This window comes from Euprymna scolopes, chromosome 3 (assembly GCF_053919585.1).
Source record: "Euprymna scolopes isolate OS-2025 chromosome 3, ASM5391958v1, whole genome shotgun sequence".
Taxonomy (NCBI): Eukaryota; Metazoa; Mollusca; class Cephalopoda; order Sepiida; family Sepiolidae; genus Euprymna; species Euprymna scolopes.
In genome coordinates this window covers 73,143,140-73,168,138 of record NC_136484.1, presented here as the reverse complement: position 1 = coordinate 73,168,138, position 24,999 = coordinate 73,143,140, and the positions used below count along the sequence as shown (strand labels likewise).

At 32.4% G+C, this 24,999-nt stretch overlaps 1 protein-coding gene across 11 annotated transcripts in view; it reads left to right on the top strand.

Annotated features, from left to right (window-relative positions):
- Positions 1-24,999, top strand: part of LOC145256206 (tumor protein p53-inducible protein 11-like) — a 793,782-nt gene that overhangs the window by 382,817 nt on the left and 385,966 nt on the right. Inside the window, exon 1 of one of the 11 annotated variants that reach the window (XM_080114938.1) lies at positions 227-594. The exons of 5 other annotated variants lie outside the window; for them this stretch is intronic. In XM_080114938.1, the coding sequence (XP_079971064.1) occupies positions 548-594 (47 nt within the window). In that variant the 5' untranslated portion in view covers positions 227-547. Of the gene's footprint in view, positions 1-226; positions 595-18,277; positions 18,449-24,999 lie in introns of those variants that run through there. 5 more of the 11 variants (XM_080114823.1, XM_080114893.1, XM_080114885.1 and 2 more) reach the window with 5 other exon arrangements.

The window sequence follows — 24,999 nt, the reverse complement described above, 5'->3', positions numbered from 1 at the left end:
TTCCTTACGACCGAACAGAAATCCTATCACACAGGGAGTTCATGAAGGCCGGATCAAGTGCTGGCAGTGGCCAGGATTTTGAAATAATGTAGACGCATACAGAAGAAGCAAACACATAATAGACGAAAGAGCGGGAAGTTTGGGGAAGGGGGCGGTGGCGGCAGGAATTTTAGGGAATAAGACGGAGAAAATCGTGCAGAAAAGAAGCAGAGAGAGGAAAGGGGACAGTGGAGGGGGGTTCGTGTTCCGACTGTGTAAGATTCAGTGTCACCTATCATCACCATCATCATCTTCGTCGTCATCATCGTCTTGCATTCGTAGCAAGCAGCAGCAGCAATAACAACATTGGCAAAGAAGGAAAAGCTTCGCTCAGTCGCATTTTGCTGTCATTCTGCAGTGAGTTTTGGCACGCACTACCACGGACCGTGCCAGGTTTGATTCCTTTACTTTCCATTCCTTACTCACCGGTTCCTTTTTGCTCATTCCTTGACGTGAGGCCCTTTTTCTTTTACTACTCTGCTGGAACCGAAGCTACTATTGACCGAAAATGCAGACAATCACCAGCCCAACAGTAACCACACCGACTCTAAACACGTAAGAAAAAAAAAATTTTTTAGTACAATTTTTGTTTCTTTTATTCTAATCTTATTATAACAACATTTCATATGTTTGTGTGCATTTTTTGCTTATACACTACTTTGATAAATACACGATTAAATCATTATTGTTGTGGTTAGCGTTAATCGAATATTTATTGAAATTAAAAAATAAAATACGGGATTTTTTGAAAACCCTATTTAAAGAAAACATTGTAAACATAAGGATATTTTAAATTATTTTTCTTTGAACACCCTCTCCCGAGCGACGCCGCGTGATAATTTACAATATTGCATTATTAGGAATTAAATTGGAAATAAGTCTCATTATTAATGTTTAAAAGTCCACTTTTTTCTAACTGAATGAAACTAAAATTATTATTATTTTCTTAAACAAGCAAATAAAATAAAATAAAATCTACTTAATTTATTAAAGATATTTTTGTGTTTGATTGAGTGAGAAGAATTCATGCATAGTTTTATTTGAATTTTTTTAATCTTTGGAACAAAAAAAATCGATTTTTTTAGAAACATTGTTGACATGTTTGTTTATTGAATTGTAAAGCACTTTCTTTTTTCTGCTTTTAAAGAAAACAAAATCTTGAGACTTTCTTTTTATTTTTAGTTTAGTTTGTATCAAAAGTATAAATCACGTTAAAATAAAGTTTCGTGGTACTTATTATGAAATACGAACCGTACTGAAATATTAACGTTATTAGAAACCCATTCTTAACATGATGGGGGAGTGGAACTATTTCGTGCTTTCACCTAACAATTAACAAAAAAAAAAAAAAAATACCGTAAAAGTTGAATTTAACTTGAAAATCCCATCTGAAAAATAACCTTGGTCACTTTCGCAAACAGATGTTCATTTCATTTACGCGCAAACTTTAAGAAAATCATCTTGAGTTCTTGACATCTGTGTTCATATTTACTTTTCTTCCGACGAGGGCAGGTAGACAAGAGATCATTTTTACTGTGTGGATATTCATCCCTCTCAAAATGATTACTTCGGTATTTTATCGATTCAACATGAAGTGTCTCCTCACTAGGACAAAGTTAGCCAAAATGACTTTTTTTTTGGGGGGGGGGGATCCCGCTCCTCCAAAAGAAGCATTCTAAATTTTGATAAAAAATAAAAATTTCCTTAGTCTAGAAGGATTTCTCTCACTAAATTATTACTGGAGAATAGTGACCATGCTGAAATAATAATGTTATTATTTAGAAACCCATTTTTAACATGAGAAAGGTGGCTTTTTAAAATCTATTCTGTATTTTCGTCTAACAATTTAATAAATAAAAGATTGTAAAAATGGAATTAAACTTGAAAATCCTGTTCTAAAAACAGCACTGTCTGTATTCTATATAAATACCAACCACAGTAATTTAATTAAAATATGTTTCCATTTTTAATTTTAATTAAAAAATACTTTGTCATTTAAATAAATTACCGTTTAAACCTTTTACTCGGTTGGCCAGAAAAGAGCGAGAAATGTGTAAACTTATTTGGTTGTCAAAGGAAACATATGATAATATTAGGTTTCTTTTGTTTGTGAAGAAGAAGAAAAGAATATGAGAACTGTTCGCTACTATTTATGAATGAATGAATGGAATGGCAATCTATGAATGGACTCTACAAAAATAACAACAGTAGTAGTAAAAGAAAGATGGAATGGCTATCGACAACACTGTTGCTAACCTTCAATAAATGGAAATGACCTATCGAAGATTGCTGTGAAATATTGTATGGATAAAGAATTAATAAATTAATAACAAGTCGATCGTGTTGACTTATTCAAATTAAAACTATTTTAAAATACAAAATGAAACTTTTACGTTTTCATACCGACCCCGTAATGTACACATAAACATACTATTACTTATAGTACTTAAAAGTTTTAATAATTGAAATTAATGTTGTGTGGTTTTTACGGCATGTCAACCATGGTTTGCATTTTTATGCCGAAATCCTATCCCCCTCCCACTTTTTATATTTTTGATGATTCCCCCCGCCCTTTTTTTAACATATAGTTTCTTGTTTTAAAAATAATCACTCATTTGGTAAAAGGACGATTTAACGTTGCTTAACCCCTGGAGACAGTGTGTCAACATTTCTATAGTCACGTTTTTATTTGAAATTCATATGTAAATATGATGATGATGCATTCGATATTGCAATATAACATTGTACTAAAAAATGAAAAGTTGCAAATCTCCGGAACAATGCAGAGCATTGTCCTGTTTTTTGTTTTTTAATTTTTGTTTTTTTTTATTTGTTTGTTTTTGTCTTTTTTTTTTTTTTTTTGCTGCGCCTCTTTGATAACGGATGAAAAAAAAGATTAAATCAATAAAGAAATTCTAGCGTTTAAGAAATAATGTTAATTTTTCGTTTAATTTAGCGATAATTTGTTAACTCGAAAGTTCTCGAACCTTCCTAAGCAAAACCCAATGAAGTCAAATTCCGTGTCTTATAGTTTTTATTAACTTGCCCCGACTAAGGATTTTCATCCGCCCCTCCCCCCAATCAACAGAAATTAGATAATTCCTGTGATGATCCGTTCCCTGTTGATTTTACGGTGAGAGTTTAGTTCTCTGCAGTTCTAGGTCAATCCTCTCAGGCTTTGCCTTCTCTTATTGAGAAGGCGTTAGCTAATCACATGAGGCGCCCTCACCAGGGAATGCTTACGAAGCTGCCTAGGTAATTTTTGCAAGTAAGAGTGCCCACCCTCTGGGGCGCTGACTTTTCAATCCCACTTTCCGCCCCTGTGTCTAAGTTCTTGCAGTTTGAGAGAACTAAACAACATCTATCAACTTGTCCCTCCTTGCAAAGGTTTTTTTTATGCAGGGGATATCCAGCTCCCCTAAAACGAACACTCTGAGAAAAAAATTGAAGAAAAGAAATCCTCCTTTGACAGATACTACACTTTGAGCTCTGCTCAGGGACTATAGTCATTAACTTTGAAATAAATTAAATTAATAAACTTGTTAAAAATAATTAACTTCATCATAAGTTTGTTTTTTTTTTCAATTTAAATATGTACAAAGGACAAAAGAATAATACATAACACAAAACATCAGGACTCAACGTGTGTCTTTCAATCGTAGGTGTGTCCCTTTTCTTCCTGGAATTCTCATGGATGGCTTTGCTATTGAGGAGAAATAGATTCTTTCTTATCAAATCTTGGAGTTCAGACATTAGATCCATTGCTCTTGTCGAAATTATTATCACTTTCAATGAAGATCATTTCGACATATAAAAAACGTTACCATTACAAAGACAAAGAAAAGCAACAAGAAAAAAAATGGGAAGAGGAAAGACTTGGTGGATAGAAACAAACAATTTTATTAAGGAAAGAAAAAATAACTTAAAGCAAAAAGAATTGTTCATGATCAGTTTGCTGCTAAAATTTTGCTCTCAGCTACAAAGAAAGTTCTGTGTGCTAACAATTATGAAAGATAGACGGGTTGAGGAGGCTTTCTTTGACTTACTACCATGATATGAGATTTCAACCAGCGCAAGATCTTTTTAGAAAGGTTAAAATACTTTAACAAAGTCAAAACAGTTCGCTACCTTTGGTCGCAATTTAAGCTTACATTTGGTAATGTCATCCATTTTAAAACAAGTCCACTCCTGTAGATCAGTTGAAATATCTGAAGATAATGTTCCGAGAGTGTTCTTTTATAGCGAGGAATTTATTTCATCATTTTCCTGGAGGAATAATCTGAAAAAATTACACATAGTTCTTCGTATAATAATGTTCTCTGATGAGGCAAGGAGTCAGGTAAAAGAACTTTCCAAGTTCCTTCTTTGAGTCTGGTCAAGATAAAAATACTCTTTTCGTTTGACTTAGAAAAACTGCAACTTGAGACGTATCCATTTTCTTAACGCCTTAGAAGAAAATATTTAGTTATTACATATTCCATCTTTCCTAGTGAGAATATTTCCCACATGTGTCTCCTCTCTTACAGGCTTGTAGTTCTTCGACATATTTAACTGTCCAAGTCCTCAACAGATTTACTTGAAGTAGATTTCTCTCAGCGAGATGTGAATTCGTCAGATAACTTAGATGAAATCACTTCATTATAAACTTTGCCAGGTAACTTAGACGAGTTCAATTCAACATTTTAACGCGCTGTTTAGATGGAGAGAAGATTGCACATCAACACATTTCCAGTGTCAAGCTCCAACTGCCAACCTCAGTTTGAATTTTATCACAAAATGCAGGAATATGCAGTTCAACCAATAAATAGGCAGAAATTAGTCGCATGACCAACAACATCAGCAGCAGTGAAGCAAACTCTAGAGAAAGGAAGAAGAGGGGGAAAAAGGAGAAGAAATATATCCCTCTTCCCAGATTTCTACACCTTTTCTGCTTCTCATCGGTTTTCTCTCGATAGCTCTAAACACTTTCTCACACCTGAGGTTATTTTCTATCTCTACAAATCTACTATCAGAAAGTATGAAATATGAAGTACTGTTGTCATATTAGGGCTTGTGAGTCTATGTCCCATTTGAAGGTTCTTGATAAATTGCAGTAATGTATCTGTAATTTGATTGGCCCCCACCCACTTCTCTGCAACCTCTCTCTCGCAGACGTGATGTTGCTAGTCTCAGTCTTTATAAAAAAAGTGTTCTTCAGAATTGTCTTATCTATTCCCTGTTTCCTTGATGCAAACTTAATTAACTCGTTGGTCCAGTAGTCGCCACTAATTCACTGTTTTGATCCCTCATTGTAAAACAACTACCTATTCCAGTACATTCTTGTCCAAAACTGCAAGTTTGTAAACACTCTCTCTGCTGATTGTTTTCCTCCTACCTATAGCTTTTATATCTTTTCAAGACTGAGGTCAGTAGGTATTTCCTGTCTTTGCGATAATCATCTTTCGTTCTTGTTAGCTCCTTCAATCAAGTGGCTTCACGCTTTGTCTGGAATGATTTCCATGAAAAAAAAATCACATTTTATTTATTTTCAAGACAAAAACAAGCAAAACATGTTAAAAACCAATTTTGCAAGAAAATAAATTCTTGCCTTTTTTCAAAGCAAAGTAAAAGGAATTCAATTAAGTTCTTGGATGTGTGTGTGTGTGTGTGTGTGTGTGTGTGTGTGTGTGTGTGTGTGTGTTATTAATAGTTAATGAATCAATTGAATCTCTATTTACTTGCCTCCCCGCGAGGGCAGACTTAGATGCAAAGTAGGTTTTAATATGGGTAAATACCATCTCCCTAAAAAGGGGCACTCTAAATTAGAACAAAAAAATAAAAATGACTTCATTCTGATGGAGGTCAGTGTTCGACGAGAAACACTTTATATAACCGACACTTATTTTATTTTAAAGGGAATACAGTTGTGAATCAAGTCAAAAATAATTTTAATGACCTACCTATCTGTGACCTATTTGCGTTAAAAATCTATCTATGATATAAAATAAATTTTGTGTGTGAGAGAAAGAGAGAGTTCCCTATGGACTCGAAAACGGCTGTGCTGATTCTTATGTAATTTTATGTGAAAGGTATTTTATATGCCTAGCGGTGATCTTAGATAGGGTTTGTGTTGGAATGCCTTTGATAAGTATCGATAATCGAAATAATCCGATGAAAAAAAGGAACAGGCGATTTGACAAGTTACCACCTTACACAGTCTAACATCACAAGTGTATATACCGAAACGTCTGACAACTAAACAATAAGTTCTCTGATATGACAGGGGCGCGTTTGAAATGAGTTTAAAGCACAATCGAACCATGATACTTGACTTTTTTCATTTTAAACTTAAATTCAAGCCATTATCACCACATAAGCAGTGAGGCTAGGCATATAAAATCAACGGTAGATTCTTTGACATGACGGGTGCATTCGAAATTAATGTTTAGAGCACAATTGAAGCATGATACTTGACTTTTGCATTTTAAAGTTTAATTAAAACCATTATATAAAAAATTAAGGCGTTTTTACAGAGTTAGGACGAGATTTTGTAGTCGATAAATGGAGTTTTTAGATAAAAAAAACAATGGTTTCTACTGATTTTTTTGTCAATTCTAATAAGTTACAATAGTAGCTTCTAAATTATGCAGTCTAAATTACATTAATATTACTGAATTATGAAAAATAACAACTTTAATCGTGTTAGCAGATGAAAAATTGCCGCCATCTTGTTCTAAATCAAAACGGAAAATTACTTCCCTTTTGAATTCTCCTGTGTCTTATGATCGTTTTCATCAAATTCTATTTTTTATTTTCTTTAATAAATAATTTTCTACCTTATCGATTTTCGTAATTTTTGAATACGAGGAATACGTAGACACCATTGTTTGCGTGTGAAATTCAATATTACAATTTCCGAAGTTTCGTGTGGACTCAGTCACTGCGGGGTTGCACATGGAGCTTCTTCTCGGCGCGCCGCCGCGATGGGTCCCCAATTATAGCAGGCAACCAATTGATTTGATTGAAAAATGGACGGTTTCACCGATTTTGATGACAATAAAATATGAAATTGTGAAACATCCGTTGATCATCATTCAATCCCGGGCAACGTCGGGTCTCCCTGCTAAAGGTTGTGTAAATATCGATTCTGAGCAAACTAGCCATTTTTGTTTACGTTACTATTAAAATAAATGTAGCGGGTTTGTATTACTGTACACATATATTCGAAAAAGTTGTCAAAAAACAAATATATAACAAATAAATGTTATCAAAGGCAAGATAAGTTACTTTTCTACCAAACTGGATATAATTCACGTGTTTTTATTCAATTTAACATGTTTATTCAGCTTGAAAAACATGCAGTGTTTGCCGATGTATTAGAACATTCCAAATGGCGGCCGACTCTCTCTTAAACACGGTAAGTTCGGGAAAAGGTGTTATAAATAATAAACTAGACAAAATACTGTTAGAAATTCGCTCAATATATATTACCGTGACATAGGTTGACATATATTCGGTGTTTTTTTAATAGTATTTTGTCTAGTTTATTATTTATAACACCTTTACCCGAACTTACCGTGTTTAAGAGAGAGTCGGGCGCCATTTTGAATTTTCCAATACATCGGTAAACACTGCATATTTTTCGAGCTGAATAAATATGTTACATTGAATAAAAACACAAAAAATATATCCAGTTTGGTAGAAAAGTAACTTATCTTGCCTTTGATAACATTTATTTGTTATATATTTGTTTTTTGACAACTTTTCCGAATCTATGTGAGTGTACAGTAATACAAACCCAATGTAGCTAATTTGCTAATAATTAGTATTTATGCGGACAACGTTAAAGGCTTATAATTTCTAGTAATATATTTTCACGCAAATATATCACAAGTGAATATGGAAAGCAAAATAGATTGTTTTCCTTTTGAAAATAATGTGTGTCGGTAATAGTACTTAAGTACTACTTACTCACAGCAAGATACTACACTTTGATCCAAATCAAAATGCTAGTGCAAGGAGACGCTTATTTGTTTCGCGAGTATCGAATTTTTGGCTTTCAAAATTAAAGTTTATTGTGTCGACTGAAGAAAATAATGATGACGACGACGATAAAAAAAAGGGTACTAGTGCATGAGCTGGCCTGGGCGTGGCTTATCACTCGCTCGGATTTCTCCGTAAAATGACGTCACATGCTGCCATCTGACGGAGAAAATGGACGAAGGGTGGGGGTGGGGTGCGTACAGAGAGAGAAAACGCAAAAAAATAAATGGCCGACAGGGGGAGGGGGGGGCTAGCAGCGCCAAATACAAGTTTCCAGAACATTTCGACATGACACTGCTTGAAAAATTAATTCTAGCATTTTCTTTAATTACTATAAAATTAATATAGTGGTAAAATTATTAAAAAAAAAAAGAAAACAGAAGCCAAATTTGAAGCCAAATTAAAAAAAAAAGAAGGCCAAACCATTTCAAAAAAGGTCAAATTCACGAAATTAGCCATTAAAAGAATAATAAATGGTAACAATAACATTATGAATAAAAGTTACTTTCCAACTTATCTGCATCATTCGTTGGTATTTTTAAGTAGTTTTAAGTGCTTTTTATTTCATATCGAATGTTAGAGCGGTTTCCGCTAACTTTGCCAAATTCTAAAATGCCGTAAAACATACCCTGTTTTTTTTTGTTTTTTTTAATAATTACTACTTTTTTAAATAGAAAAATGAATGATGCAGGTAAGTTGGAAAGTAATTTTTATTGTCAAATAATAACAGAAAAACTTACCGTAATTATTTTTCACATGCATGGGAGTCAAATAGAAGAAAACTTGTAATGTTTCCAAGGAAAAAAGCTAAACAAAAAAAAAAAAAAAAAATGGACGACTGGAGGGGGGGGGAGCGGCTAGCAGCAGCAACAGCGCCAAATACAAGTTTCCAGTGCTTGAAAAATTAATTAACGAATAACACCGACCATTCTAATTTGTTTTTTTTTTTATAGGTAATTAAGGTCGCTGACAACGAATCTGATAGTCAAACTTGGGGCAAATTTACCGTTTGCATGGTATTTACCCCTGAACCCACGAACTACTTTTGACCATTTTGCAGCTTCCGTTTATGCTACGCGCATACAGGGGGGGGGGATGTGGTGTTGGGGCGCGCGCGCCCCAACACCACATCCCCCCCCCCCTGTATGCGCGTAGCATAAACGGAAGCTGCAAAATGGTCAAAAGTAGTTCGTGGGTTCAGGGGTAAATACCATGCAAACGGTAAATTTGCCCCAAGTTTGACTATCAGATTCGTTGTCAGCGACCTTAATTACCTATAAAAAAAAAAACAAATTAGAATGGTCGGTGTTATTCGTTAATTAATTTTTCAAGCACTGGAAACTTGTATTTGGCGCTGTTGCTGCTGCTAGCCGCTCCCCCCCCCTCCAGTCGTCCATTTTTTTTTTTTTTTTTTGTTTAGCTTTTTTCCTTGGAAACATTACAAGTTTTCTTCTATTTGACTCCCATGCATGTGAAAAATAATTACGGTAAGTTTTTCTGTTATTATTTGACAATAAAAATTACTTTCCAACTTACCTGCATCATTCATTTTTCTATTTAAAAAAGTAGTAATTATTAAAAAAAACAAAAAAAAACAGGGTATGTTTTACGGCATTTTAGAATTTGGCAAAGTTAGCGGAAACCGCTCTAACATTCGATATGAAATAAAAAGCACTTAAAACTACTTAAAAATACCAACGAATGATGCAAAAAAAGTCTTAAGATTTCAGGAACCAAGAGAATTACTTACAAACAACACGTGGTTTAAATAATCCGAGTCTGTAGTAGGGTAATTTTCTTTGAGTGTTTCTGGAAGTCGCAGATTAAGTTATTATTAGCATGTTATGTACTTAGACCGTTTCGTCTGTCTCGGTACGATTCAAATATGCACAGTCAACATATTATTACCGTCGTTATTGTCTGTCCGAATTATTTATGAATTGTTTCTTATCGAATGTTTTTACTATTTTTTTTACAGTTTAATCGCGACATTCAAAAATGAAAATATCGAAAAAAAAAAAAAAAAAAAGGCTATATTGTACATATCCGTTTTGGACTGAAGATTTCCAAAAAAAAAATTCATTTAATTTGATCGAGTAGTTTTTTTTTTTTTTTTTTTTTTTTTTTTTTACAGCGGAAAAACACGTTCTTATGAGAACGCGTTGAAGTCAGCCATTGTGGAATTTGTTAAACACGGCATGGGGAGATAACCCAATGTAAAGTGCCGACACTCCTCCCCATCTTTAATACTAGCTTTTCTTCTTAAAAATTGAACCTTTTGATCGGTATCATAACAAATTGTTTTTTTCGCTGTAAAAAAAAAACAAAAACAAAAACAAAAAAAAAACTACTTGATGAAATTAAGTGAATTTTTTTTCGGAGAACTTTGTTCCATAACGGATACGTGTAATATAACTTTTTTTTTTTTTTTCGATATTTTCATTTTTCTAGTGTCTTGCTTAAACTGCACAACTACCTTTTTTTTTTTTTTTTTTTCTTACACATTAAAAAATGGGTAATCCGGAAGAAAGAGAGAGCCTGTTTCCTCCGTTTGACTTTTGGTGGCGTTACTGTCTGTCCAACCAGAGTATTTATTTGCTCCCCCACCGAGCAAATTAGGCACAAGGCAGATTTTTAATGTGAGGAGTGATGGGGAAATGGGGGCCAGCTCCCCGGGGAGTAGGGGAGCTGGATAGTGACAATTGGTATGAAGGGTTGCCCCTACATTGACCAAGGTCTTATATGTAGGGTCGCCCCCACATATGGTCTTTGCTTGCAGTATCTACCGGAACAGATACTACACTGTCTGTCCACCCAGTTACGGAAGCACAAAATGTATATAATGGCACCCTTGAAATAAAAATAAATGTTTTTGTTATATTTTAATTTTAAACATGTGTTTTTTGGGGAGGGGGGGTGCAAACATATTTAAGTTTAATTTTTCCAAACATTTACGTTTTGTTGCTTGTTTATTTTCAAACATTTACGTTTTTTTTTTTTTTTTTTACGTTTCTAAGAGAACATCCCTTAAGGAATACTCAAGAAAACACATGTCACTTAGAGGTAAATTGTTATCAACAACTGCATCCATTATGTGGTTTGGCAAGGGTTAATTGGCGGCAAAGATCGTAATAGATTGTGCATGTTTACAAAATAAAAAATATATATTTGAAAAAAAAAATAACAAAAACAAAAAAATATTTTTGCAAAAAAAAGAAAAACGTAAATGGGTTTGGAAAAACAAAAAAAAAAGAAACGTAAATTTTTCCAAAACAAACAACAACAACAACAACAAAAAATAAATATGAAAAACGAAAAAAAAAACCGTAAATGTTTGAAAATAAACAAGCAACAAAACGTAAATATGTTTGAAAAAAAAACAAAACAAAAAAAAACATGTTTAAAATTAAAATATAACAAAAACATTTATTTTTATTTAAAGGGTGCCATTATATACATTTTGTGCTTCCGTAACTGGGCGGACAAACAGTAACGCCACCTATAGTCAAACGGAGGAAACAGGCTCTCTCTTTCTTCCAGATTACCAAAAAATGTCTCAATTCAACATTATTAAAAAAATATTTTTTGCGTGCGGTAAAACCGCAGATTAGTGGAACCCTAATGCTATGCAAAATTATGCACCTATTGCGATAATTATTATTTTATCTTGTTTTTGTTTGCGTATGATAAACTGTTTTTAGTTAAAATCTATTACGCTTATAATCTTAAAAAGAACACCCAATTTCCGTTTGTATGATGAAGACTCCATTTCTGTATGCAAAGGTAAGAGAAATTACTATTCTACTTACCTAGAAAAGTTTTTTGTATATCTTTGTACTTATTTTAAAGTGTTTATTTTTTTAGTTAAAATAAAGTTAATGTAAGGCCTGTTGAGTTAAAATGAAAAACGAAATGGTGGTGCCATAGCAGTGTCAGAAATCGCCATTAAAAATGTGTGATAAAAACTTGAATAATTATACTTACTATCTTTCGAAACTCATAACTACTTGAAAAATGTAATTTAAACCCTAATTTTTTTTTTTCAATAAAAGGAATAAAGACCAAATTTAAAAATAATAACAGGTTTAATAGCAAAATATGCAATATTTGTTTTTTTAATCGGTTTTCTGTAAAAAAAAGATTTCAAGAAAATCAACGAATTTTAACTTACTTCGAATATAATAATATATATAAATTTCAAAAAATCACTTACCAATAAAAAATACTAATCAATGGGTATTTCCATTCTTCATTGTTAAGAATTTATCCATATTTATATTTTATATTCCATGTACTTTTAAAATAAAATAATTTTTTAAGCGAGGATTCAAAAATACCGCGATATAAGATGGTCACAACTGGAAGAAAGGGGAGACAAACGTCTCCCTTTCTTCAAGTTAACAACTTCGGTGGCCTGTAAGCGCCAGAATTAATCTCCCTTCTATTTCTGGCATCACTGGTGCCATAATTGAACCTTAATAATCGTTCAAAAATAAAAAAGAATAAACAAAATACTAATAGAAACACATCAAATAAATATCTCCATCTGTGCAAAAATGTAATGTTCTGTGAGTATATTGTTTAATTTTCGATTTTTGAGTGATTATTGAGGCTCAACAATTTATTTTTAACTAAAAAACACTTGAAAATAAGTTAAAGCACACAAAATAAAACTTGTCCAGGTAAGTTGAATAGTAACTTTCGTTGCCTTTGGTAACATTTATTTGTTGTGCATTTATTTTTTTCACCCCTATTTTACTTTGTTGCCTATTCTGAAAAATTACATTTAAAAGCGTTTGGTGAAAGTTTATTTTTTGGTTGTTCTGGCAGACCTGTTTGACCTTTTTGATTAGGTTTAAAAGACAGGTATATATGAAATCTTATATTAAAATAATAAAACACTTTAAAACAGTTTCAGAACTTTTAAAAATTACATGTCAGTATAAAATTCAATTTTATTGCGTTTGGTGGTAAAAGTTATTTGTATTTTTTCGATTTTTTTTTTGGGGGGGGGCATATTGTAAAATTTCTCTGCTCTGGATCTGAGCTGGCAATTTGTTGCAAAAATATATTGCCCTATTAACATACATTATGTAAACTATAAAATTGTTAATTTTTACTTATTTTAGAAGTATTATTAATTAATTAAAAATATAACAAATGGATTCTTTTTTTCCTCTCTTTTTTTTCAGCGTAAAAATCGATATTTTCGTCATTTTTATCGAGAAATTCAAATGAAGGGAAAATAAATTTGAAAATATGCATGAGTATATTGAAGACACGAATTTTAAATTTAAAAATGAAAATTATTTTATAGGGAATTTAATGTTGTAATTTCATTTGCTGGTCAAAACCCTGGCCCCTCCGCCCGCATACGCTTCTGAAATAATCATGGCACCTGCACAGGCATGGACACTTCTGACAACCATATAAATATATCAAAGAATAGATATAAATTTACATGTTAGGTTCATTTTTTGCACACATATTGTATTGCGTTCAACCTCAGCTATTCGATTAAAATAGCATCGGTAATTTATTTAAATATAGGCATCTTATGCTAGTAAAGAAAATATCCTGAAAACGAATATAAATTTGAATTTATTGTTTATGCATTTAAAATTCTAAAACTAAAAACTCGATTTATTTTTTTTAATAAATTGATTTTCTGCAAACCAAAGACTGTTTATTATATATATTTTTTTCTTTTGTGTATACGATTTACTCACGCTTTGAACACAACTATTAGGGTAGGGATAGTAATGTCGACTATATTTAGTTTAATTTATTTTTATGCACAGAAGGTAAAAAGAAATCTGGGAATTATCCGTGAAGATTCAGATACCTCCAATTTTTTAATGAAATTTTTACAATAGCTATCATTTCATAAATATTCCCAAATTTTCAGTTTCTTTGAAGTGTTTTAAAAGGGGGTTTAAGGGGCATAATCTGGACATATCATTTCCTATGACAAATATTTCAGATTTGCATCGAATTTGATCTGCTGCCATTTGACATCAATAAAAGGCATTAAATTTGAAACATTTTCTAGAAATAAAATCATATTATAGATTTTGATCCAAATTAAAATAACTATTCTAGACATAAAGTTTAGTATCATTATATCGATTTTAATCTTCGTATGGGGTCATACAAGTGGTACAAAACTGTTTTGCTTAAACAATTATTTTTACTCATCTTGGAGGAGGTATTCTAATATATATAGATCAAAATAAAATAAACATGATTTTATTTATAACTTCAACATGATAAAAATAAAGTAGGACCAATAAGAATATACATATTAATAAAGGGTTCAAGACTTTGATTACTGAGAAACGGCGGGTGTGCTTCCGGAAATTAATGAGTATAAATTTACCGATATTTATTTCAATTAATATCATTGTATTTAGTTAAACCCTTCCATTCCGTCAATGCCGAGAACATCTTTTGGACTTCACCCCCACCCCACCCATACACACAAATTGAATATTATATAGAACCTAGTATTTAGATAGGAATAAATAAAAAAGTAATATGATATTATGGGTTGGGTATATTCAATTCAATTCCAGACAACGTTGGATATTCTGTTAGTTTTTTAATAAATGTTTGTCAAAAAAAAAAAAAAAAAAAAATGAATAAAAAGGTTTCTAGATGCCGAACTTTTTATTTTTTATTTTGATAGGTTCTTTCCCCGGACTGCTTGCTTTTTGAATTTTCTCACTAGTTTCCCAACCACGCAAGCACTCAGAAATTTAAATGTAACGTGAATAAACATCTTATTGATCAACTCCTCAACAAGGTTTTCCCCGCTACCCCCCCCCCCCAAAAAAAAAAAAGAAAATCTGTCCCTTTTTCACAATAGCGCCATACGCTTTCAGTGGCAATATGCATTGTTTGGAGTTTTGAATGAAGAAAAGTTTTTAAAAAATAGAAAAATATACGCCCCCTCCCCACCGACGCACTCACGGACAACATGCACGCATATCAGACAAATGCTTTTAAAAGGCAGTTGTGGGCATTTCCTTGTTTTCTATGTTTTGCTTGTTAGCGTTTCCGGATTTTGCCCTCAAAAGAGATTTATTATTTTTCCAGTCAGGATGGAGTGAATAAGAAAAAGGCTATGTAAAAGCCCCACACCCCAATACTAATAATTTACAAATACATAAAGAACGTTACTTAGAAGCTACACTACATAGCCCACACAACTACTTCTGTTACTGTTAAACGACAACAAAAAGAAATGCGATTTCGTAGCTGAGTCAAAATATTTTAACCAAACCCATTTATTTCCACTTTTTCTCCCTTCCTTTTCCGGAAGTTTTTCATATTTCTTACACCTACTAAAAAGTTAACAGAACGCCTGCACTTGTATGTTATGTCATGGTTTTTATATATATATATATATATATATATATATATATATATATATATATATATATATATATATATATATTAGCTTGGGTGCCCGGCGTTACCCGGGTGTTTGGAAGTGTATGTTGAGCAAAAAAAAAAAAAAGCGGTCAATTTTTTAAACTATGACCCCTTAAAATTTATTGTTTTCGGCTCAAATCAAGTTATTAAGTTAGATCCATGTCCATGGAACGTATATCTAAAATTTCAAGTAATTAGACCCAAAATTGTCGGAGGAGTTTGGTAGAATACTCAAAGGTCAAATCAGTGAACTTAATCGCCAAATTTCTGGCTGAAAACCGATCACATAGATTTTCCCAAATCTCAGTACCCTGTATATCAAATTTCGAGTCTGTAGACTGAAAATTTACAGAGTTATTGTGTAGGGAAATGTACACACACAGACAAACAGTTTCACTATATGTATATATATATATATATACTAGCAAGTTGCCCCGACGTCGCCCGGGATTGAATGATGATCAACGGATGTTTCTCACTCCCATATTTTTATTATTATTGAAATTGAATCAATTGATTGACTGCTCTAGTTGGAGACCCATACCTCTCGTTGTGACTTTGTTCACGATGCAGAGAACTTACTGTTGATTTTATAAAAATTATTTTTTATATATAATGGCTTGAATAAAAGTTTACAATGAAAAGGTCAAGTATCATGGTTCAGTTGTGCTTTAAAAAGAAACATTCATATCAAACGCGCTTCTGACATATCAAAGAACCTACTGTTGATTTTATATGTCGAGCCTTTCGGCTTGTGTGGTAATAAAACTTCTCGAATGCACTTGTGATGTTAGGCGGTGTAAGGTGTTAACTTTTATCTAAATTGCCTGTTCCTTCTTTCATTGGATTATTTCGAATATCGATACTTTTTAAAGACATTTCAATACAAAACCTATCTAAGAACACTGCCAGGCACATAAAGTACCTTCGTGTGAAATTTCATGAAAATATCTCAGCCGTTTTCGAGTCTATATGGAACGAACTCACACACAGCTAAAATTCATTTTAATTGCGTTATAGAAATTCGAGTTACTTAATATTTTGAATCGTTCACTTTTTTTAATGACAGTCTCCAGTTATTTAGTTGAAATAGACGATGCATCAAAAATAACGCTTTTTTTTCTGTTGAATAAAATAGTCTAATAAATTAATATTGAAAATGTGTTGTTCTAACAAGATGAAATTTCTATTGTTCAAAGAAATCTTTTTGAAATGGAAAACGCACTGTTTAACATTGTTTAGTTACGCTTACATTTGGAACGCATTAGCATTTTGAGGAAATATATATATATATATATATATATATATATATATATATATATATATATATATATATATATATATATATATATATATATATATATATATTACTGAACTTTCATATCTGAAGTATTTTAAGAGTGGTGTGAAAATTGTCCGTGAGTTTTGTGATGACTTTTCGTTCTCGTTTAAAGCTTTATTATTTTTTAAGTGTTTATTTTATTTAAAATTTACATTTTTTTTTTCTTATTTATTTAATAACTAGCAAGAACACCCGGCGTTGCTCGGATTTATTGAGAAACACTGTTCTTTTTCACTGTCATCATGACAATATATTACCTTATTTTCTTTTTCATTACCCTCCCTGGTTCAATCTTCTTATCAGTTTGTTCAAGCTAGGGATGAAGCATCCTACCGGATCGCTATCTCATATATTCAAAGCGATCTTTTTAACTAACACTCTATTTCTGTATGGAAGAACCTTTTCTTCTTTTTTTTTTAATTTTCCTCCTTGGAAGATTGTAACGTTGGGTATGGGGCAGCCAAACCAGCTGCCAACATTGCCCTGTTTTTATTGAAACCAGCTGAGGGCTCTTTTTAGTATCCGTGTTGTTCCCTTAAGTGCAATTGTTTGGATCTCTTTTGCACTTGGTTCACCAGAAATATTAGTTAAGTAGGATCTCAGGTAGGACTTCTTCATAATCCCTATGGCACCTATAATAACTGGTATGAGTGATATCTCCCTAAGATTCCAGTTTCTTTTCATATCATACATGAGACCTTGATATTTGTTCTGTTTCTACCCCCCCCCCTGTTTTGCCCTCTACTGTGATAAGGAAAATATTATATGATGAAAAATAGCCAAAGCAAAACTTTCTGTTGAACATTTTTAAATTTTGATTATGATAAACAATTTATTTATTTGTTTTTTGTAACAAGCTTTCCAGTTATTTTGATCCAAGATTTCTTGCTAAGCTTATATTGCAACATATTCCATATTTGAGATACGAATTAAGAACTTGACACAATGTTGGATATATGTAGTCGCATTTCAGTGGTAGGTGTACTTTAATGATTAACCCTCTGAGCGCTGATGAATTAAATATATATTTTTTTTTTTTTTTCTGTAGAAATATATTTTCTTATAATATATACCAATCATTATTTAAAAAAAACTCAATGTAATTACAGAGAAATATATAAAGAATAAATGACAAAAAGTTATATTCTAAAATTCATGATGTTGACCATCTTATAATTTATTCCTTAAATTCAGTTGCCTTATACAATTCTTCACAGTATGTGTTTCGTAGCGCAAAATCAATCACTTAATTATTATATCAATAAGTAATTCTATTATGCCCTTAATTATCAGAAGAAATAGCCACAATCAATCCGACAAAAGGAATTGAAGTGTGATTTGACATGATTAAAAGTCTTTCTATTTTTATTTGTTAGGAAAATGTTTGTTTTTGTCATGATGTAATTAATTCTTTGAGAAGACGTCACAGTGGTTCAATTCATTTTGTTTTTGCACTTGTATGCTTTAATGTCGTCTGTCATTTTATTTTTTGTTTTTGTTTCGCTGCTTTCAAATCATAAACTGTTTCGGCCATTTCCGCTGTTTTACATAAATCGCAACAGAAGGCATTTCGATTACTATGGATCGCCGGCATGAGAAGTACCATATGTATTCTGTTTATCATTTTCTTTAATGCTTTTGTTTTTATTTAAAGGAAATTCGTATTATTTGGATTATTCAGACTTCTGTTCTCACCTTTGATGTTATTCTCACAACGTTGTGACCGATGTAACATCCAAACTTCTTCAGATGTATCTTGTCGAATTTGGAAATCTTTCTGTTGAACTCAGGAATCTGCTCGGAATTTCAGATGGAACCCTTTATTTAATTCACGGGGATAGCAAGCTCTCGTTCCGTCAGCTACAAAGTCTTGAGTAATTCGCAATTGTATTTTTGAGTATTTAAAGAACTTTCAACTTCCAGAAGAGTGTAACTTACAACTGAATTTACCTAGTACATGATCCGTTATGCCACGGGTCCTTATGCACATGCATTGTGAAAGGGAAGATGAGAACATTAACCCAAATGATCCAAATAGTATGAATTATTCAGAAACATTAAATACAATTATATTGAAATTTTTAGCTTTAAGATGACTGCTAGTGAAACAATATTATCTGAACTAAATTAGTTATAGTATTATAACAATTTGGTTCAATTAATAATTTAATGACCAAACAAAACCGCAATAATTAGGCTATATTATTACGGGCATTATTTGGTCATAAAATTATTAATTTATTGTTTTAATGCCAGTCAACTTAAAACTTAAAAGAACTTCAATATAACCTTAAATGCTCTTTTTTTTTATTTTGATTTTTAATAATATATATTATTCCTAAAATTTTATTTTCACGTTTAGGTAAATCTTCGATGTTACATTTGTGTCAGTTTGGGTGATCGTCCTCTATTTAAAAAAACAAAAAAAGAAAAACCTATATGATAAGAAAATATTATATTCCAAAAATTTACGTAAATTGATCAATTAGTTTTATTTTTATTTAAAAAAAATCATTTTAAGTACTTTTGAGCTCCCCCCCCCTCCACGTTCGCCATATTAAGAATCACTTTCTATAATCTCGTAAGTTTGAATTCTTTGGAATTACCCGCTTTGTTCCTTCAGCCTGTTTTCAAAATGGCGTTGAGAAATGGTTGCTCCTTGGTTAACCATAAGATTTGATTTTCTTATTCAAAAATAAAGCTACTTGATCTGTTTATATGATTTTTGGAATACGATTTTTTCTATCACTGATACGTACATCATACATATATTTCATTACTTTTGTTTTTAAATATATGTGAAATTCTGAAGAAGCACCTCAATTTCGTGTATTTTATTTATTTTTTATTTGAACAAATTTTATCTTTGGGACCCTTAAAAATAAATTGGGGAAAAATAATTTTCAGGTGTATGATGTGGAGGTTGCTATTTCAATTTAACAGTGATACTATATGGCAATTTTCAGACAGAGCGATGTGAAATGATCCCTCTTTTTTAATGAGGCAGGGAAGGTATCTTGTCTTTATCACTACCCCCCCCCACTAAAGACATGCAGATAGGGAGCAGGTGACATGATATGGAGAGGGCTTCAATCATTCAACTTTACTCCTTTTTCATAATATTTCTCAGTACTAAGACATGTTTGAATCTTTGGGACATAAAAACCAGCAGTTGGCACCAGACATCACCAGAGTTCTGCACTCTGCTGCTTCCCATGCGGGCAGTTAGACACAAACTCGTTTTTAATTTAAAGAAAATCCAGCGCCCCAAAAGTGGCACCTTCAATTGGGGCAAAAATTTCAATTGCTTCCATCTAGAAAAATTTCTCTTTTGCGGACCAAAGACAGAACGGGTATTGCACTTTGATTCCAGCCTGAAGGCTATTTTTTCACTCGTTCATTTTTTATTTTCTCCAGATTTCTCTTCATTCTTTCTACCGCTGGTTTCTGTTTTGATATTATATTACTGCTTAACATTATGATGATTCAAACACCCAAACAAATATTAGAATTAATGAGAAAAAGCACTGTTAATTGCGCTTAAGTATTGGTTAACTTTCGGCTTGGGTCATATCCAATTAAGACTACCGCAAGTTAGTTCCTAATATTTAAATGAAATTAAGTTGTATACAAATTATACACAAATGAAGGTAACCAAACTCCCTGTTCTATTTTTGTCAATTGCATTTACGAACATCTTAGCATTACTTATCCAATTATACACTTGGTATTCTATACTTATATCCCTATTGACAGTGCATGTTTAGTAATGTTGGGTTGGGCGCCTGTTCAGATAAGATGGAAAAAAACTTATAAGTTACTGGAGGCATCCGTAACCAGTGTTTCAAAAATTGAGAGATATACATTCTGACTTTGACGATTAAAAAAAAATACGACTCCTAGAATTTCAAAATATTCAACTCAGCCTCCTTAGTTTAAAGTTTTCCAATATTCAGATTATCTATTTATTTTTGGGGATTTAAAAATTCGATTCCAGCTCTTACTCTTAGTATTCTTACAAGCCTGACTATGAATCCATCCAAAACCGACTTTGAAATCTTGTCTGTCATTACAAAAGTTTGATTTTCATTTTAAAAAATGCTTCTTTGCACCAGTCAAAAACTGAAATGAGGCTTCATCTCTCTCTCTGTCTCTCTCTGTCTCTCTCTCTCTCTCATCTCTCCCCTCAACAATGTGAATGTGTCAGCACATTAAAGGGACCTGATTTTCAGTATTCAAATATATATATATATATATATATATATATATATATATATATATATATATATATATATTACAAATTCAAAAGAATTGAATAATTCTGTAAAATTGAAAAGAAAGTATAAATAATGATATTAATATTTATAGGACAATCCTAATCAATATTCGAGCAAAAGCATTGATATAAAAAATTGAATTTAAACTGCAAAATTAGAATTTACAAAAATTTATTATTTGACAGGGAATACAGATTGTGTGTGTGTGTGTGTGTGTGTGTGTGTGTGTGTGTGTGTGTGTGTGTGTGTGTGTGTGTGTGTGTGTGTGAGAGAGAGAGGGGAGAGGGGGGGGGAGAGTATTTAGTCTAAATTCTTAGATTTTACTTTTTATCTCTAGAATTAAGTACAATCATAGTGAAACAATTCTTCCATATATTTCTTAAAAGCAACAATTCAGTTAAAATACCAGTTCATGCGCCTGTGTTGTATAGTGTTTTTCTTGTTCTTCATGTATCCAGTTTAAATCTGGTTCCAATGTTTTTATTATTTTTCTAAACTCTGAGAAAATATATGGCAATAAGTGTGGTATTCATTGTCTCTATTTTTGTTTTCTCTTTTTTTAATTCAAAACACTATATTTTAGACCTGTATTAAAAATAATTTTAAATTGAAAAATTAAGTTAAAAAACCATCGTGTAAAGGTACCTAATAATAATTATGAATTCTACTATGTTGAAGTAACTTTTGAATCATAAAATACATATTATACATGCTTTGAGATCATCAGAGAAAAACTGCTTTCGCTGCAGATTTTGGATTTTTAATGATCAAACCTATTCCACCTGCAATCCAAGCATATCTCAAAAGAAAAAGGCTCCCTACACAAATAATACAGCAAATAAACATTTCTATTAACGTAGCATGAATCTATCAAGAAATGGATATTCTGCTAGTTTTATACAAACCCAAAAATCTTTTTGGTCGGTAATTTATCCCAAATTTCTAAAAATACTGTCATTTGTTGAATAAATTTCAAATGACTTCCAAGCTAATAATACACAGTCTAAAGAATATAGTATGAATATTCAAAAAACAACAACAGCAGCAACAACAATAATAAAGAATAAGCCAAGGTTGATACCACACAAAATAGGCATGAAGATTTTAGGACTGAAGAGAAAAAGCACTAACTAGACCTCCACTAGATAAGTGCAAAGAGTACTGGAACCTGAAGGCGGTTTATTACTACCCAAATTCCAGTGAAGTCATTGCCAGCAGAAAGTCAATGTCAAGCGGCTGTTGCAATGATCTAAACTCATTTGCAAAGGTTATTGAAAAAGGTGGAAATCTGGGACGATTTTTGTTCCTATTTACTTGCCTCCCCACGAGGTCGGTTTTTAATATGAGGAAAATCCAGCTCCCCAAAAAGGGGCACTCTGGATAGCAACAAAAATAAAAATTGTTTCGATCTAGAAGGATTTTTCTTCCATTGACCGAGGACAGAAAAGGTGAAGTGCAGCACTAGAACAGATGGTATTTATTTGCTCCCCCACCGAGCAAATTAGGCACAAGGCCGATTTTTAATGTGAGGAGTGAAGGGAGGGGGAAGGGAAAAAGGGGGCCAGCTCCCGAGAGGTGGGAAATGGGAGCTGGTTAAAGGTCAGGCATGTGGGGTTGCCCCCACATCTGGTCTTTGCTAGTCATAGCTAGTCATAGCTTGCAGCATCTGCCGGGACAGATACTACACTGTGATCTTGTCCCGAGGGCCAAGAACCCAAACTTTAGGGAACACCACTGGTTGCCAAGGAGTAATGCGAGAACTCTTGGTGGGTACAAATAATAATACAATAATAATATGATGATGGATAAGAATACAAATAAAATATCTTAAAAAATTGGTTAAAATGGCCATGAATACAAAACAAAGAAGTAATAAAGAAACCAACGTTATTTTTTTCCCGACTTATTTTCACAATGAAAAACACTCATTGGATTCTGGGTAACTATTTTCCATTTGAATGTCTGTCCGTTCAAATCATGTCATTGTGAATCTCTGAGTCATACTGAGAAGGACAAAACCCAATTTGTGAACTGCTGCACTTTGCCCCCTAAAAAGACCCTCATGCCTACCCTTTGCCTGTGTATGTGGTTGAGATAAGGGGAGCAGGTTCTGACACATTGAATACTCATATCAACGTCATTTCCCAGAATCTTCAGAAAATAAGGTTTGATGGTTGCCACCGACTGTGGGCATGCATCGACTAATTGAATTAACAGATTGGTTAAGCTAGAAAACCTCATCTTTCATTGCTAATTTTTGTAGTCCCCGTTGTTAAGTATTACTGTGTAACTTTTAAACTCCTTTATCGTTTTTATTCTTCTCACTTTTTTTTTTCTTCTTTTACTTTTTCTTGTTCTTTTTTATTCCATTTTCATCTTTTTTCTTGTTCTTCTACTCTCTATCCTTATTTCTTTTTATTTTCCTTTCTTCTACTATTTCTTTAATTTTTCTTATTTGTTGGGTTTTGTTCTTTTCTAAATTTTGTTGCTTTCCTCTCTTTCTTTCCTTTCTTTTTCTTTCTCATTTCTTTTCCCCTTTTCTTACTTATTTCTTTGGTTTTTCTTTTCCATTTATCCTCCATCTCTCGTCTACAATTGCTCGGTTCTGATCAACTTAATGCCTGCTCATCTCTTTTGTAGGGTGGAGTCTTTTAGGATCTGTTAATATCAACTAATTTTATGAGGGAAGAAGAAAAGGGTGTTTGATTTTATAGCAAAACATAAAACAAGTAAAAAAAAAATAGTTTTTAAAATCGTCTCATATTTTCAAAATTGTGCTTTAAGTTGGAACTGTTGTAATAAAGCTACTTTAATTGGATTTAGGCTATCCAGTTCGTAGCTCAGTTTTCATTAGAGTTCATTTTGCTCCATTTACTTTAGAAGAATATTTTTGTAAATAATTGCTGACATTCAGAAAGCAATCTTTACTCTATAATAAAAATCAATGTGTATTTGTTTGTATATAAATAAGTAAATATATATCTGCCTCATCACACAAAAGTTAATGAGTAAAAACCTGCTGGACGAAACAGTGTTACATGTTTAGGAGACGGGAAAAGGCAAATAGCAAGTCCGCTCTCGCACTACCCACTGGCCGAATGAGGTGAAATTTATCACTCATTTCCATAATGAGGTGCTTTCTTTTTTCTGTCTTTATACATCGATTGATACGTTTTTGTTTTGTTTTGTTTTTTTGTTTTTTTTTAAATATTTCAGTGTGAGATGTTTTCTTTGCATTTCTTTCTTTTATTTCCAACTTTTCTAATTGAGATGTTATTTTATATGATTACTAGCATGATTAACCAACGTTGCCTGGGTTGACATGAAGTTCTGTTTGAAACAAACCTGTATACTAATCATTTTCATCATCGGCAACGTGGATACCCCCACAACAAAAATAAAAGAACGGATGAAAACATGTAAATGTAATCGCCCCAAAAAAGAAGTACGTTATACCCTGTCCACCAGATATTTCGGCAGAAGGGCTACAAAGAGAAGAAATATTCTCCGGATATTGAGCCCTGGAAAGCCCCCCCCCCTGCAAAGAAAAGATAATTAAAAATAAATCATTACAACTTTTGTTTCAATAAAAATAGCAGTGAATGCCCGTGCGATGGCAAAAAAAAAGAAAAAAAAAAGATCTACCAAAAATTAATTCCAAAAACAATTAAATGACATTTTCCGTCATTTTATATTTCTAATGTAATCCTCCCCCCACCACCCCAAGAAAAAATTGAATTTGTCATATTTTGGGGTTCGTTCTGTTTATAAAATTGTTAGGTGAAAGTACAGAATGGTTTCATAAAAATTAATTAAATTTATCGTTATTTTATGTTTCAAATGTAATTCCTGCCCCCCACCACCACAAAATAAACTAAAAGT